This window comes from Phyllobates terribilis, unplaced genomic scaffold (genome assembly GCF_046119375.1).
Source record: "Phyllobates terribilis strain yellow unplaced genomic scaffold, ASM4611937v1 Scaffold_12__6_contigs__length_324123572, whole genome shotgun sequence".
Taxonomy (NCBI): domain Eukaryota; kingdom Metazoa; phylum Chordata; class Amphibia; order Anura; family Dendrobatidae; genus Phyllobates; species Phyllobates terribilis.
Window position 1 is genome coordinate 292,018,272 of NW_027362772.1, and position 17,537 is coordinate 292,035,808.

The following is a 17,537-nucleotide window of genomic DNA, read 5'->3' on the forward strand; positions in this document are numbered from 1 at the left end:
AGCACAGATCTACAAGGCCCAACTAGGAAACCAGAGGCTGCAGCATTTCAAGTACCACAGGAAACAAGTCCACACCAGTACACTAAGAAGGTAGCCGCATAGGACCCAGGGGACGGAACACACATCGCCCGCCAAGGCCCAAGGACACAGGATAGAAGTGCTATTAGGTGTGAGGTGCAGGGAGCAGGCCAGAGAGAGGACACACAGAAGGGGGTCCTGCTAAATACTCCAGAGTTACCTGAGGATCGGCTGAGCCCCTCACTGCGTGAGCACAGGACGCCGTGGGCCCTTACACTGGCCCTGTAGCTGGAACTGCTACAATCGTGAGTAAAAGACCTGTGACTGCATCATATGGACTCTGTGCTCATTACTGCCTACCTGCACCATCACCACCGTCATCTATACACACTGCCCTGTAGCCACACTCTTCCTGTGGGGAGTTATATCACCTAGCTGCTATACCACCAGCTCCAGAGGACTGTTCTGCAGCTGCGGCCTCATTAGCCGCACTCCACAGGTGGCGTAGTTGGACATTATAAAAACACCTTAACATATAGACTACTTTTGGATTGACCGACCTGGGTCACGGACCGGGTCACCGCCACTGTGACTACAACCCCCAGCGTCTACAGGCCCGGCACCGAGTACCCCATGGCCCAAGGGGTGCGTCACATACGTCCGAACCCCAATTCAACCAAGGAGGTTCGGACGTAAACTCCAACAGGGCTCTGAACGGGTGCAGAAACGCCATGTGAAAGCACTTTTAGCATTGACAGTGGTAACTTATCACAAGCAGAAGGCAAGGCAGACAGGCTAAAATTGCATGACATTGAATCACTAATTCTGCTGTGTGAAAATAATGCTTAATTGCATATGATGCTCTAAAACTACAGTGTGCTTAGGATAGACTATGGGGTTTGCAGTTCTAGGTCATTGATTTATATCTGTTGTTATTAGAGAGCAATTAGAGCAAATCAAGTGCAGTGTGATGAGACTTTTCACACTCTCCTTCAAGGTAAGAGACATCATGGGAAATGTAGGTTGAATTATGAGAACTGTGGCAGACAGTAAAAAAAGCACATCAACTAAACAAGTATACAAAAGGCACACACTGTTCAAGAGCCTCCACATTATTGTACAATTATAGTAGAATATCTAAAACATGCAGGAGTGCTTTAATACCGCTTATTTTCATCTGTATAGAAATTTAGCATAACTTGTGATATTTTTCATGTTTTTCGGGATCAGGTAAACCTTATTTAAATATTTTTGGGACGTTATATAGTCATGTCATTGATTATCTACACAACATCTATGTGAGTTTACCATCCGGTTTTGAACCTTTGTATTTTCTTTTATTTTTTTCTGTAGGTCATATTAAAGGAGACGTCTTGATTGACCTCAGTGCTAGTTCCATGGTTCATCATTTATATGCAGCCTGTGACTTCTTCAAAAACGTCATAGTGCTGAAGGTCAGAGACAGATGCATCATGGAGCTGAAAAGATGGGTGGATTCACGTACAGGAGCGTTTAGTTGGGGCCATGCTGCAAAACTTCATGTAGAAGGAGAAGGAGAAAGGTGAGATGTGAAGGAGATAGTATGCTGATCTACTGTCTATGAAGTTTATATTGTAATCTTTCTGCTGCCAGAGGAACAAACTTAAAGGGATTGTTTACCATTTGGATAATAGTTTCTTAAATGCTGTAATCCCTGTGTAAAATATAAAAACCTTTATAATCACCTCCAACCCTAATGCCGTTCCCGACACATGCATGACATTGTTATGCCACGTACTGTATGTGCTGCAGGCTATCAGTGGACATTGTTATGCCACATACTGTATGTGCTGCAAACTATCAGTAGACATTGTTATGCCACGTACTGTATGTGCTGCAGACTATCAGTGGACATTGTTATGCCACGTACTCTATGTGCTGCAGACTATCAGTAGACATTGTTATGCCACTTACTGTATGTGGTGCAGACTATCAGTGGACATTGTTATGCCACGTACTCTATGTGCAGCAGACTATCAGTAGAGATTGTTGGGCTACTTTGCTCACACTTTACTAAGACGTCAACTTACATAATGGTAGCTGTGATCCGAGCCATGCACATATTCTATTTTTACAATGGTAGCCTAATCAAAATCAAATAGCATTCGTCCATAAAGATCGTTCTACTGATTTATAAATACTTGTAAAATAGTGGCTACTATTGGAAGGAACTTAGTACACCGGCCTTGGTTGCATTCAAGACTTTCTGCAACAATTCTGTATTTTTGGAAGCCACCAGTCCACAGCTAACTACAGATCTTATGTTTTGCCTTTTTGAAAGTAACGATTGAACAATCACAATCTTCATGTTTTTCTTTCAGTGACAAGTTACAGGAAAAAGAAGAGAAAATGAGAATAGCCATCCAACATGTTGTGAAATGTGACCTCGATAAAGATAATATGATGGATCCGATCGTCTTACCACCAGCAGATTGTATCATCTGTGCTTGGTTCCTTGGTGTTGTCAGTAAGGATAAAGATGATTTCATCAGAAATCTCAAGAAGGTCTCAGGGTTGCTAAAACCCGAGGGACACTTTATATTCTTTGGGTGTTTAGACACCACATATTACACAATCGGGAAGCACAAGTTCCATTTTCTGAATTATGATGAGGATTTCGTCAGGAAAGCTCTGGTTGGAGAAGGCTTTGTTATTGACCGCTGTGTGGTTAAGAAGAGAACGGCTGTCAGTGATCTTATTGACCATAAGGCCGTCATATTCATTGCAGCTCACAAACAGAAATAGATCTGAATAGCAATTTAAAAATTAAAGGAGTTACGCCATAAAAGCAAATTATCGCTTATCCACAGGACAGATAGAATGGTGGTGATAATTGGGGTCCGATCTCTGTAACTCCAAATGATGACATGAACCAGACTCTGTAGTGTCCTATCAGCATTGATCAGTGATCCCACATATGCACCATCGCTCCATTTGTTACACAGACAGATATAGCCTTAAAGAAAAGGAATTAAGTAGTGTGGGATCTCTGCTCCATTCAAATGTTCAGCAAGTTATCGCTTACCCACCTGCTTTTTTAAAAAAAATAAAATAAAATCTTAAAGTCAATTGGATCCTTCTCTTTTAAGGAGTTTAAAATAATCTGCAGATACATAGAGGTCAATTTTTTTTTTAACTTGACTGTTATTATTTATTTATTTGTTATGATAATTTATGTAAAATGAAAAAAATTCAAAGACTTAATGTGATTATCTGGGCGATCTTATGGTTTTATTAGACTTCAAGCTTTTTGCATGATATGAACATTCACAACCCAAAAATAGACACATCAAATTCAAAGTACAATCATAAAATCACTAAATTTATTGAATCATAGAAGTTAAAAGCAAAAATAAAGAAACAAGGGGACAAGGGGTAAAAATGTGTCAATGGAAAAGGGCATACAAGGGGGAATACATCAATAAAAATCAATGGAGACTCACATGTCCATATACATAACAACTGTAACTATGGAAAAAAAAAGTACTAAAATGTGTGGCTGTTAACAATATATACTAAAATCTAAGTTGGAACAAAAGCATGAGAGAAAAAATCGATAAATATATAAATAAATGGATATATAGATAAATAAAGTGCACAGTGCTACATATGAGCTAATAATGCCCCCAGCTCAGTACTCAAGGGTTTAGTATATATCAAAGTATATAGCCAGTGACCATTTAACAGTTGTGGGAATCAAGGAACATGAGCCTAGATTGCAATAGAACTGATGAAACATAAGTATGTATACTGACCCCCAGAGCGCCGTGCCTCACATCCGACGCGCGTTTCGCTGATGCTTTGTCAAAGATATGAATGGGGTATGTAAATGCATGTATATATAGGGAGGACCGGTGATCCATTAGTGTAGACAGGTGAAACAGGGGAGGGAACCGCATGCGCCATGCATGGTGGTTCCAGCGTCACATCCTGCTAGGCAGACGAGTCTCCATGGAGCGCGGCCGCCCGGGAGGAAGTGACGTTGGCGTGCGTGTCAGCGTGGACTGCATGAAGGGAAATCCGGAAGTTTTCGTCAGCCTGCGTGTCAATGTGAGTGATGGGAATCCCAAAGATGACGTATCCTTGGGAACAGGTTAGAAAGGAGTTAAGTATAGTGGAGCTATAAGTGCTAGATGCAAAATGCGGTATATGAGCGACTCTCAATCCTTAAACCCCAAAGATCAAATGAGGGAAAGGCAAAGAGGTAAGTGCGCAACATAAAGGGTTATTCACAGACTACCCAGGTGACAAGTGACAATAACAAAAACAGATAAACGTGCTAACAGAATATATATGTTAAGTACATACAAGGTGAACATAGCATAATAAGTGAAATATAACACAATTCCAGTTAAATATAGGGCACAGACATGTATGACCCAATACCCAATTCCGATTAAATGCATAAAAATATAAACACAATATGAAAGGGCTCGTGCAAGAAATACGACGACAGGCATGACATGAAGGTTCTTCCTCTCAAGACCAGGCATGTGGTGAACAAGTATCTTCCATAACTTTTCTTCAAACTCCCCTGAAGTGGAAATAACCGGCCACAAGGTAAGTATCAATAGGCAAAAAACAAGCCAGGGAAACTGAAATAGAAAGAGCTAATTAAAAACAAATAAAAGCAAATAGAAAACAACCTGCTTTAAAAACAAGCAGCGAAGGTAGAGATATACGTCCGCGCCGCTGAAAAATCCTCAAATCAGGAACATATAATAAAATCCTTGTTTATTGGTAAATGCCTACTCGTTTCTGGGTGTTCCACACCCCCTCATCAGGGCACCAACAGATATATCATGTATGCACTGAAAGACTCCATTTATATACAGACATAAAGTGGAAAAAAAAAGGAAGAGCAGAAAAAAACAACATAACCTTTGCACCTGAGGCCGTGTGCAAAAACCTTCAACAAAACTTTATCAATGAGTGTCACCAATATAAAAAGTGAGTATAAAAAACATGTATCAAAACACGTATTACAAATAATGTAGTGTAGAGATGTATAAATAATCAATATACAGGAAAGTCAAATGTATCAGTCAAATGGAGTAAATACATGAAAGGAATATTACTTACTAATAAGTAAGCGTTCACATTAGGTAAGAACAATTTAAATATATATATAACATTAAAATCTCTGATGAGAATTCACCCATCAGCTGTCGTTCCATAAAGGGAGATGGAAAACAATGGAACAAAATAAAAATAAAAAGTACCCCCATGTAGAAAATAGCCCGTAATAACCTCTATCAACGGAGGAATGGTACAAGGAACAGGTTATCTGACCTATATTATGTAGTGACATAGAGACCTAGTGTGTAGTAATAGGACCCAAAGAAAACGCCGCGATGTAGTGCAAAGGCTGCGGCACAGATAAAGGAGATACACAAACAGGTAGTGAAACACCTGACGTGCGGTGGCGTAGAAGGAAAGAGGTGTTTGATTGTAGCAACCAGCAGAGCGCTAGGGAGCTTGGGTCTCTGCCCTGCATGTTTGGTGCTCTTTACAGAGCCAATGAACATGCAGGGATTGCCAGCCAGTCATTGTAATGACGCAGCCATGTTGTTTGTGGGCATTACAGTGATTGGCTGGCCGCACAGCATCACCTCGAGTATATATCTGTTGAAAATAGTCTGGTGTACGCCTGACAAATCCCAGTGTGGTTTTGCAGTTCTACGGGTAAAATCTCTGTAGTATCCAGTTTTGGGCCTTTGGTATCTAAATAAAAACAGTTTGAGTGTGTCGCTCACTGATCAGCCGCAAATCTATATTTTTAAAAAAGTCTCAATAACTGTGGTTTTGCCATCCCACGGTAACAAATCTCTATTATTCAGGTTTTGGTATTTTTTCCGTAAAGAAAAACAGTAATAGTTTCTCCCTGATAGTTCTGGTTGTTTAAAAGAGTCGGGTGTAAGCCACAGAAATAGAACTGTGGTTTTCCTCTTCCACGGTTCTAATTTACTTTTTATTACCCTTTTTCCATTGATAGTGCGAGTGTAAGCTATTTTACTTCATTTACAATGGGCAAGGCGCATGGCAAGGGACGTGGAACTGGACGTTCTGGTGATGGAGCGTGCAGAGGACGGGGCCGTGGCCATGGTGAAAATGTGCCACAACCAACAGCCACATCTTCTCGCTCCCACTTCTTTACCGAATTACTAGGGAAGCACAGAACAACCCCAGTATTGCGAACTGATCAGTGTGAACAGGTTATTAATTGGATAGCAGATAATACTTCCAGTTACCTGGGCACCACCACCTCCAGTCTGTCTTCCACACGGTCAACTCTTAGTAGCCGTGAGTCTCGACCGCATACTCCTCCTCACCCTGATGCTCCTTCCTCCCACCATGCCGAGTGTCATCAGACAGCAATTGATCCCACACTTGGACACTCTGAAGAGCTGTTCACTGGTCCATTTCCATATTTGTGCCCCTCGCCTGCTCCGCTTGAAGTGGTGGAAGAGGAGATCCCATGTAGCGATGCCCAAATATTTGAACAGCCACGGCCACAGGAAGTTGACGCTGGCAATTTGTCACAAGAGGTGGACGATGACGAGACACAATTGCCTAGAAGTGAGGAGGAGCATCGTGGTGCACAAGTGGAAGAGGAGGAGGTGGTGGATGATCTAGTAACTGACCCAATGTGGCAGGAGGACATGCAGAGTGAGGCCAGCAGCACACAGGGGGAGGGAGGCAGAGTACCCCAACAGGCAGGAAGAAGCAGTGTGGTGGCCGCAGACAGAAGGCGGGCAACCGTTCCCCGTAACACCAACACAAGGGACGTTGCCAGTACAAGCGGTAGGTCTTCCACAGTCTGGAATTTTTTTAAAGACTCTGCTGATAACCCCAAAAAGGCCATTTGTTAGAACCCTCCTGTTTTTTTCTATTTTGTTGGTCACATGACTTTCTGCCTATATAATCCAGCTCCGCCCTTCTGGCCTTACTGGACTTCAGTGTTACATTTACTCTTAAGCTAGCCAGGTGCCTTGTACCTAACTCTGTAGTTTGCTTGGTCCTTGGACCACTCGTACTTTTGTTTGTTTGTCTTTGCTCTGCTGCAATTTCTGCTAGGAGGTGTCCAACTAAATCCCAGTCCTTAGTTCTCGTAGGGATCCCTCCCTTTTATCTATAGGTCTGCGTTCAGACTAGCCGAGGACTTTGGCGGGTCTGTTCACAAGGAACAGGTCCCCCGCTGCATCGTAGGGAATCAGCTTAGTCCTATTGTAGGGACAGTTTTCCTATCTTTCCTTAGTGCTTGTAGCAGTTCATAACAGTAAGTCCAGCCCAAAATTAAAACACTCTAAGGAAAGAAATCCTGTTTTCAGCATGGTGTCGGTTCAGGAGTTGGCTCAACGCCTGCAGGGACTGTCTTTGGAGGTAGCCGAGCTCCAGCAACACGTGAGTAGCTGTCCTGGAGCGCATTTTGTGGAGCCGAAGGTAGGACTGCCAGATTTTTTTTATGGTAAACAGCAAGATTTTGTTTCCTTTAAACACGCTTGTTTATTATATTTTCGTTTAAGACCCAGATCCTCGGGCAATGAATCACAGCGCATTGGGTTTATAATGTCACTTTTGCGCAAAGAACCACAGGGATGGGCCTTTTCTCTACAACCTAATGATCCGTGTTTTAGATCTGTGGAAGATTTTTTTTCTGCTATGGTGTTGTTGTATGATGATCCTGATCGAGTCTCATCTGCTGAAACTGAATTAAGACTTTTGAAGCAGGGATCAGGTGATGTGGAAAATTATTGTACATACTTCAGAAGATGGTCGGCTGAAGTGGAATGGAATGACTCAGCATTAAAATCTCTGTTTCTGGCTGGTCTAGGTGAAAGGGTTAAGGATCTGCTGATTGCCTTCGCAAAACCTGGAACCTTGCAGGAGGCAATGCAATTAGCTATACGTGCGGACAGGAGACTGCGTGCTAGGATTAATGAAGAGAAATCTATTGCTATAGCAGCTCCTAGTTGTCAGAGGGTCCGCTTGGAAGATGGAGAAACGATGGAGATTGGGGCGATGTCACCCCACTCTCAGGAAAAAGACCGCAGGTTTGCTAAGGGATTATGTTTTTATTGCGGTAAATCTGACCAATTTATTAAGGACTGTGTGCTTCGTTTGAACAAAAAAAAAAAAAGGTCAGTTACGCCCGTATAGCTTGTTTAAACTCAAAAGGAGTATTTTTTTCTGGAAGCACCTCATTCCAGGAGGAATTGATTGAATTTCGGGTATTTGTGGATTGTGGTTCTACACTCAATGTGATTGATAAGGGCTTTTTGGAAAAATGTAAATGAGAATCCAAACCTTTGTCATCTCCTATTTCTGTGGTTGCTGTTGATGGCTCTCCCTTGAAATGTATTACTCACAAGGTTTTTGTATTTCCCCTCACCCTTAATGGTATTCACCAAGAGAATTTGGATTTGGCGGTATTAAATAATTTGCCTACTCCAGTGGTTTTGGGGTTACCTTGGTTAAAATTGCACAATCCTGTACTGGACTGGTCTACCAATGAAATTAAGTCTTGGAGTCCTAAGTGTTATGATAAATGTTGCAACGGTCGCATTGCTGCTGTGGAAAGAGGGGAATTACCTGTACCTATTCAGGATTTTTGGAAGTTTTTTTCTGAGGAGGAGTCGCAAGTTTTGCCTCCTCATAGGGACTATGATTGTACTATTGAGTTTATCCCTGGAGCTACTCTTCCCAAGAGTCGCTTATTTAATCTTACTATCCCTGAGAGAAAGGCCTTGGAGGAATACATACAGACAAGCTTGGCCGCCGGTCACATTAGACCTTCTAAGTCACCTGTGGCTGTTGGATTTTTTTTTGTAAAAAAAGGATGGCGATTTATGTCCATGTCTGGACTTTCGTGAAATTAATAAAATTACCGTACGCAATTCCTACACACTGCCATTAATTCCTGACTTGTTCAACCAGTTAGTGGGGGCCAAGTGGTTCTCTAAAATTGATCTCCGGGGGGCATACAATTTGTTACGTATGAAGGAAGGTGATGAATGGAAAACTGCTTTTATCACTCCGGTGGGTCATTTTGAGAATCTGGTTATGCCTTTTGGTCTTACCAACGCACCAGCGTTTTTTCAGAACCTTATTAATGACATCCTAAGACCGTTGATCGGTAAGAATGTGGTGGTGTACATGGATGACATTTTGATTTATTCGCCGGATCTGGAGTCTCATTGGCAGAGCGTACGTGAGGTATTGCAGTTGTTAAGTGACAATTCACTTTTTGCTAAGCTGGAGAAATGTGAGTTCGCTGTGCAGAGAATTAGTTTTTTGGGCTACATTATCTCCAGCGAGGGCTTTGAGATGGACCCGGTGAAGGTTCAGGTGGTGCAGGAATGGCCTAGGCCTATTGGTTTGAAATCGATACAGAGATTTTTGATTTTCGCCAATTATTACAGAAAATTCATTAAGAATTTTTCTATAATTGTTAAGCCACTGACCGATCTCACCAGGAAAGGTGCGAATACGGTCTAATGGACTACTGAGGCCATTGAAGCTTTTGTGTATCTCAAGGAGAGGTTCAGTTCTGCCCCCATCCTTATGCAGCCTGATGAGACCAAGACTTTTTTGGTCGAGGTTGATGCTTCTTCAGTGGAGGTCGGTGCTGTTTTGTCTCAGGAAAACAAGGATGGAGTACATCTCTGTGCTTTTTTTTCAAAAAAAATTTCTGAGACCGAACTTAATTACCATGTCGGTAATCAGGAATTGCTGGCGATTAAACTCGCATTTGAACATTGGCGTCATCTCTTGGAAGGTGATAAATTTCCCATTCAGGTTTTCACTGATCATAAAAATCTGATCTATCTTGATGCTGCCAAGCGCTTGAATGCCCGTTAGGCTAGTTGGGCAATTTTTTTTCGCGGTTTAATTTTTCTCTTACTTACATCCCGGGTACCAAGAATGTAAAAGCTGATGCTTTATCTCGCAGTTTTTCTCCCATGGTTGGTACCGAGGAGGAGGAGAGCATTTTACAGGAAGGTGTTCTGATAGCAGCATTGGACTCCGTTTTGGAAGATGGGATTCTGAAAGCCCAGGAGAATGCCCCATCTAACACTCCCCATGGGAGGTTGTTTGTAGTGTTGAGCCACCACCGTAGTGTTCGAGTTCGGTTCGGTTAGTCGAACTGTTCGTCGAACACCGTCGAACACCGTTAAAACCAATGGCAGGCAAACAAAAACACATAGAAACACAAAGAAAACACCTTCAAAGGTGTCCAAAAGCTGACAAACTGCTCAGAAGACATAACTAACACATAGAAAAGTGACAAGTACATATTGTCATGCGAAAAGAAAGGAGGTGGAAGAGTAAAAGGAGGGGGAGACACAGATATAGGCATGTCATGCCCTTCTAAAATCCAAAAAGTGAGAAGCCGACACGGCCAGTCCGTTCCTGCCCTTGCCACCTCCGTGTCGCCGGGTTTATGCCAGAGCCGCGGTGGACCCTGACGGCCAGCCCCCCTCTCCCAATACTGGTGCCTGTCCGCTGGTGGGTCGAGCGAGCCCCCCTGTGGTGGAGGCAGGTCTAAGCTTTTTAATTTAAATTGTCTCTCTAATTTGAATGAATACACTTTAAATCCTTTTACAAGGATCTATTGGAGGTCAAGTCTCATGCCAGCAGCCGCGGTAATTCCAGCTCCAGTAGCATCCACTAAAGCTGCTGCAGTTAAAAAGCTTTTATAAGGATCGAGCTCGGCGGTCCACCGCATGGCGTTCTACCTCCAGTCCCAGCCCCTATGCCTTGGGGTGCCTCCCGATGCTCTTCACTGAGTATCCCGGGGTCCGAAGCATTTCCTTTGAAAAAATTAAGTGTCCAAACTACAGGTGGTGTAGCTTGCTTAACAGCTGGGATAATCCACTGACTAGCAGACACTGCTACTAGGCACAAAGTATTTCCTGGGCTAGATGCAGTTAAAAATTTGTAATTAGATACTCTCGTTGGATGCTGAGAAAGCATTCCATAGAGTCTCCTGGCACGCCATATATTATTCTCTAAAAAGCTTGGGATAGGGGTCAAGGGGACCCGTTTATAGCCAAAATCACGGCCCTGTATCGCAATACGTCACCTAGGCTGAAGATAAATGGAACTGTAGCACCCCGAGGGCTTGGTTGCTACAGAGGTATTGCACCTCACCCAGAGGTGTGATATCTCACTCTCAGGTAAGGATGGAGTGTGGATCAGGACCTCGACACCTGCATGCATTACACCACATTGCCGTGGGGCAGGGCGACCAATATGCCCCTGAGATGGGCACGACAGTCCCTGTCCCTGGCTGGAGTGGGGGGAGGGAACACCGAGGAAGGGGAACCTTGTAGTGTAGGAGCAGGGAGGAAGCAGTTCCTGGGTGCATTGAGAAGGGAGTATAAAAGGTGGGCACCATCTTAGTTCAGTGCAGAGAACTCTGAGCAGAAGTGACAGGGAGCAGGGGCTCTGCATGAGCTCTGCTCCGGAGGCGGGCCTAGTAACAGAGGCCCAGGCCTGAAAGAGGGAGAAGGAAGGAAGGGGAGCGGAGAAGGCTCCAGGAACAAGGAACGAAGGGATCCCAGGGGTGCGGATGGGCGAGTTGCCACCGCACGCCCGAATCCACCTGCGTGGAGGGGTCAGGCCAAAGGGGGAGACCGGTCCCCCAAACTAGTGGAGGCAGGAAACGACTCTCAGCTAGAAACCGGAGGCTGTGACATTTTATGTGGCGCAGCCCCTCACTACACCTGCTAGGAAGGCACCACATAGGGTCAGGGAAACTGGCGCCAAGTTTACCAAGGAGGCCCGAGGCAGCCGGACAGAAGCGTTGGTAAGAAAGGCCAGACAAAGGACACACAAAGGGGGTCCTGTGAAACGCTCCAAAGTTATCTGGGAGTTGTCTGAGCCCCTCACCTGGTGAGCACAGTACGACGTGGGCAGCCGTTACCTGCAGAAGTGGTCTGGATAATAAGAACTGTGAGTAAAGGCCCTGGACTGCATCATTGACTCCGTGTCGTTACTGCTGCTGCCCTGCACCATCACCCCCATCCTCCGCATACACTGCCCTGAGGCTATACTCCTCCTGTGGAGAGTTATACTACGCTCTGCTGCACCCACAACACCAGCCTCAGCGGTCTGCCCTGCAGCGGTGGTTCACTCTGACCGCAATCCACGGGTGGCGTAGTCGGACATGTAAACATCAAAACCACATAAATAGTTCCGCCACTGGTTTGACCGCCCTGAGCCACGGAACCGGGTCGCAGCAACGGAGACTACAACCACTAGCATCCACCAAAAAAGGTCCGGCTCCAGGTGTCCCAAGACACAGGGGGCGCGTGAGAACATTTTCATCACCTTTCATAATCACCAATGGGACAAGGCAGGGATGTCCTCTGCCCCCTCTCTTATACATCCTAGTGACGGAGCACCTGCTCTCATCAATTCGCCATAACCCCAATATTAGGTGGATTGAGGTGGGAGGCACCGAGTACAAGTGCTCTCTATTTGCTGATGATGTCCTTGTATATATCACTCAATCACATATATCCATCCCTGCTGTTATGAATGAAATAGATCACTTTGTTAAATGGTCAAATTTTAAAATCAATGCAGCGAAGTCTGAGGCCCTCGATGTCTCCCTCCCCAAATCCATACAGGATTCCATCCAGTCCAACTTTCCCTTTGCCTGGCCCTCACAGGGTATCAAATACTTAGGAATTCGTATTCATAGAGACCTCTCCCGTCTATGTTATCTTAATTTTGGGCCCTTTATTGAACAACTCCATACAGACCACGGTTGGCAAGTTAGAACTGTAAGATTCACTACGTGAACCACTGGTGTTTTGTGGAAAAGCACATGTACAATGCGTTCCAAATTATTATGCAAAAAGTGTTTAGGAGTGATAAGGTAAGAATTTTTTTGTTTGTCAGTTAAACTCATTGATGGTGATGTGTGTCAGGGCTCTTTATATCACTGTAAGCAATTGCAGACACCTGTGCTAATTAGTTTGGCAGGTGTGTCCAATGAAAGACAAGACTACTTAAGAAGGCTCTCTCACATTATTAAGCAGCCTACATTTTCTGCCAAAATGGGAAAGAAAAAGGATGTGTCGCCTGCTGAGAAGCAACAAATTGTGGAGTGTTTAGGTCAAAGGCATGACTACAATCAACATTGTGCGATGATCAGGATGAAGTGTTTTGGCAATCAAGAAGTATGTAGCTGATTCACAGTACACACGTGTGCATGCTGATAAGGGAGAATTGAGTACTGTTTCTTACAGGCAATTACGTCAGGTTAAAAGAGCAGTGGCAAAAAAGCCTTTTCATAGCAGCAGACAAGTTTTTGAAGCTGTTGGTGCCTCCAACGTCCCCCGAACAACAAGATACAGGGTCCTTCAGAGGTTTGCAGCTGTGCGTAAGCCATCCTGTCGACCTCCTCTATCCACTGCACACATGCAGAAGCGGCTCCAGTGGACAAAACAATACATGAAGACTGACTTCAAAACTGTTTTGTTCACGGATGAGTGCCGTGCAACACTCGATGGTCCAGATGGATGGAGTGGAGGATGGCTGGTTGATGGACACCCCACGCAAACACGGCTACAGCGCCAACAATGAGGAGGTGGAGTAATGTTATGGGCTGGAATCATGGGGAGAGAGATTGTCGGCCCCTTTAGGATCCCTGAAGGGGTAAAGATGAACTCCATAATGTATGTGGAGTTTCTCAAACAGCACTTCCTGTCATGGTTCAAGAAGAAGAACCGTGTATTCCACAGCAAGATCATTTTCATGCATGATAGTGCACCGTCTCATGCTGCACGTAACACATCTGTCTGATATGGGCATAAAAGGGGACAAACTTATGGTGTGACCCCCATGCTCCCCTGACCTCAACCCCATTCAGAACCTCTGGAGCATCATCAAAAGGAGTGTCTATGATGGCGGGAGGCAGTTCACATCTAAGCAACAGCTCTGGGAGGGTATTCTGTCCTCATGCAAAACAATTGAAGCAGAAACCATCCAAAAAGCTGACAAATTCAATGGACAAGAGATTTCAGAAGCTCCTTTCGAACAAGGGGTCCTATGTGCAAATGTAACATCACCTAGAATAAAGTTTTGAGTTGAAAACTGTTTGATTTCAGTTTCTAATAACCTGCTAATGTTTATAATTTCAAAAATGACCATTTTTTTGTTCTTTATTAAAATGAAAAGGTTGATCAAAGAGTGTGGGGGATATAAGAGTGTGGCAACCCAGTAGTCAGGATTACTTCGAATTCTGACAATCTGAGGGTCATGTTGCAGGTAGTGCAGCAAGAAGGCACTCATGTGTCTTGCACATCTAGGAGCCCCAAAATTATTTTCCGGGCTATATGTAGCTAAAAATTATTATTAATTTTAAATCTGGTGGAGCTTAGTATAGATGGTCTAATAGAATCAGTACTGCACACTGCTACAAAGCCCAAATTATTTTCCAGCCAACATACATATAAACATGATTAGTAATTTTAAATCTGGTGGAGCTTAGTATAGATGGCCTAATAGAATCAGTACTGCACACTGCTACAAAGCCCAAATTATTTTCCAGCCAAGATGCAGATAAACATGATTAGTAATTTTAAATCTGGTGGAGCTTAGTATAGATGGCCTAATAGAATCAGTACTGCACACTGCTACAAAGCCCAAATAATTTTCCAGCCAAGATACAGATAAACATGATTAGTAATTTGAAAGCTTAAAATGGTTGGTGAGGTGATTTTAACCAATCATCAAGCTTTTACTCTCCCCAGGTTGACACAGGGGTAGAAAAGTCGTTTCGGATCCATGATTTGTTCATCTTTATGAACGTGAGTCTGTCTACATTATCAGTGGAGAGCCGCGTGCGCTTATTTGTCAGCACACCACCAGCAGCGCTGAACACATGTTCAGACAGAACGCTGGCTGCGGGGCATGACAAGTTCTCCAAGGCGTAAGTGGCGAGCTCCGGCCATTTATCCAGATTGGAAGCCCAAAAAGAGCAAGGGTCCAGTGACACAGTCATGGCTTCAATGTTTACTTGGAGAAACTCCTGTACCATCGTCTCTAGGCGTTGACTATGTGTCAGACTTCTTGTCTCCTGTGGCCTTGCAAAGGATGGGCTAAAAAAGTGGTGAAATGATTCCGCAAAATTGATGTTACCAGCAGATACTGTGTTTCTGTTACGGTTTGAGTGCTGAACAATCGACGGTCCCACGGTTGGCAAGTTGGAACTGTGAGATTCACTACGTGCACCACTGGTGTTTTGTGGAAAAGCACATGTAAGATTCTGCAACAGTCTCTGCTGATACTCCTGGATGCGTGCATCCCTTTCTATGGCAGGAATAATTTCTGCAAATTTACTTTTGTACCGGGGATTTAACAGTGTGGCAACCCAGTAGTCAGGATTATTTCTAATTCTCACAATTCGAGGGTCATGCTGCAGGTAGTGCAGCAAGCAGGCACTCATGTGTGTTGCGCATCGAGGAGCACCAAGTCCCTGTTGTGTTGGTGGCGGGGTAACAATCATGCTTCCTTCCTCTGTCCTCTCCCCCCAACCTCGCACAACAGAAATGTGATCAAGGTCTCCCTCATCTGATGAGTCTTCCATCAGTTCGTTCTCCTTTGCTTCCTGGGCTCCTGCACCTTCCTCACTAGTTTGGCTGCTACCATGCACCCTGGTAAAACCATCTCCCCCACCCTCACATGCCTGCCGCCTTGTTGCTGCTGACCGTCTGGACCTTGCAGATGTTAGCCCTTCCGCATACAACTCCTCCTCCTCTACTTCCTCCACCTCCTCTTGTGCCACCACCTGACTCCGAATTCTGTTTAACATGTGCTCCAGCATGTAAATCACCGGAATAGTCAAGCTGATAATGGCATCGTCAGCACTAAACATCTTCGTCGCCATTTCAAAACTGTGCAGAAGGGTGCATAGGTCCCTGATCTGAGACCACTCCTCCAGCGTGATTTGCCACACCTCTGGATATCGTTGGCCCAGGCTATACGTCAGAACGTATTGCACCAGGGCTTGTCGGTGCTACCACAGTCACTGCAACATGTGCAGAGTTGAATTCCACCGGGTAGGCACATCGCATTTTAGCCGGTGAAGTGGCAGGCCCAACGACTTCTGTAGAGATGTAAGTCGCTGAGCTGCGGGATGCGAAAGGCAGAAGTGAGCACACAGCGACCGTGCCCTCTGCAGAAGGCCATCTAGTCTGGGATACTGGGCTAAAAATTGCTGGACAACCAGGTTCAACACGTGAGCCATACAAGGCACGTGTGTGACATTGCCCCGGCGAAGGGCCGCACCCAGGTTTGTAGCATTGTCGCACACGGCCTTCCCTGGTTTCAGGTCAAGTGGAGACAACCAATGATGAAATTGGTTCTCCAGAGCTGACCACAACTCCTCAGCTGTGTGACTCACATTTCCCAGACATTTCAAAGTAAAAACCGCCTGATGACGTTGAGCCCTACTGCCAGCATAGTAAGGAGGTGTGCAGGATCCCTTCTGCGCAGTTAGAAAGCTTGTGGCATGACCAGACAGGCTTTGGGTGCAGGTGGAGGACCGAGAGGAGGTTGAGGAGGCAGAAGCAGTGGAGGAACTTTGAGATAAAGTGGATTGACGCACAACTCGTGGGGACGGCAAGACTTGGACAGCTGCCCCTTGTCCTGCTGTCACCATAGTTACCCAGTGCCCAGTCAGCGACATGTAATGCCCCTGTCCATGCCTACTCATCCAAGTGTCTGTGGTGAAATGCACCCTGTCACACACAGAGTTTCTCAAAGAAGCAGTGATGTTGTGTGCGACATGCTGGTGGAGCGCAGGCACACCTTTCTTTGAGAAGTAGTGCCGACTGGGCATCTGGTACTGGGGCACTGCGACGGACATAAGGTCTCGAAAATCCTCTGTGTCCACCAGGCGGAAAGGCAGCATTTCTGTAGCCAAGAGCTTGCAGATGGTGAAATTCAACCTCTTAGCTTTCTCATACCTAGGAGGAAATGGTCTTTTACTTGTCCACATCTGAGGGACCGAGGGCTGACTGTTGTGCTTAGACGGGGTTGATAAGGGTGTCCCCGGCAAACTGCCGGTATGTGAGGAAGATGCAGGCGGACATGTTAGGTTGCCTTGATCCAAAGGTGGTGCTATCGATGTCGGACAGCGCTCAACACCAGCTGGTGTTACCACCTCCAAAGAAAATGATGACCTGCCAATCACGCTGGCTGTTGCGGGTAAAGAGGTGGCAGGTCTGCGTCCCAAAACAGGTGTGACTGCTGTCCCCCCAGTAACAGAGGATGAAGAGGCCGCGGATGCACATGATGTGGCAGACGGTGGTTGGCCCGGCCGGCTAGGCCGCATTGTAGCACAGTGAGCTTCCCACTGCAACTTATGCTTCATGTCCATGTGCCGGTTCATGCATGAAGTACTCAAACTATGTATTTTTTGGCCTCTACTTAGCTTTTGCTGACAAATGTTACAGATAACA

The 17,537-nt window shown here is 45.0% G+C and overlaps 1 protein-coding gene across 1 annotated transcript in view; it reads left to right on the forward strand.

Moving 5' to 3' along the window:
• The window catches only part of LOC141172721 (indolethylamine N-methyltransferase-like), a 39,257-nt gene extending 36,131 nt beyond the window's left edge, over nt 1–3,126 (forward strand). The window contains exons 2-3 of the mRNA XM_073657187.1: nt 1,372–1,579; nt 2,379–3,126. Of these exons, the coding sequence (XP_073513288.1) occupies nt 1,372–1,579; nt 2,379–2,802 (632 nt within the window). The 3' untranslated portion in view covers nt 2,803–3,126. The remainder of the gene's footprint in view (nt 1–1,371; nt 1,580–2,378) is intronic.
• The last annotated feature ends 14,411 nt before the right edge of the window (nt 3,127–17,537 follow it).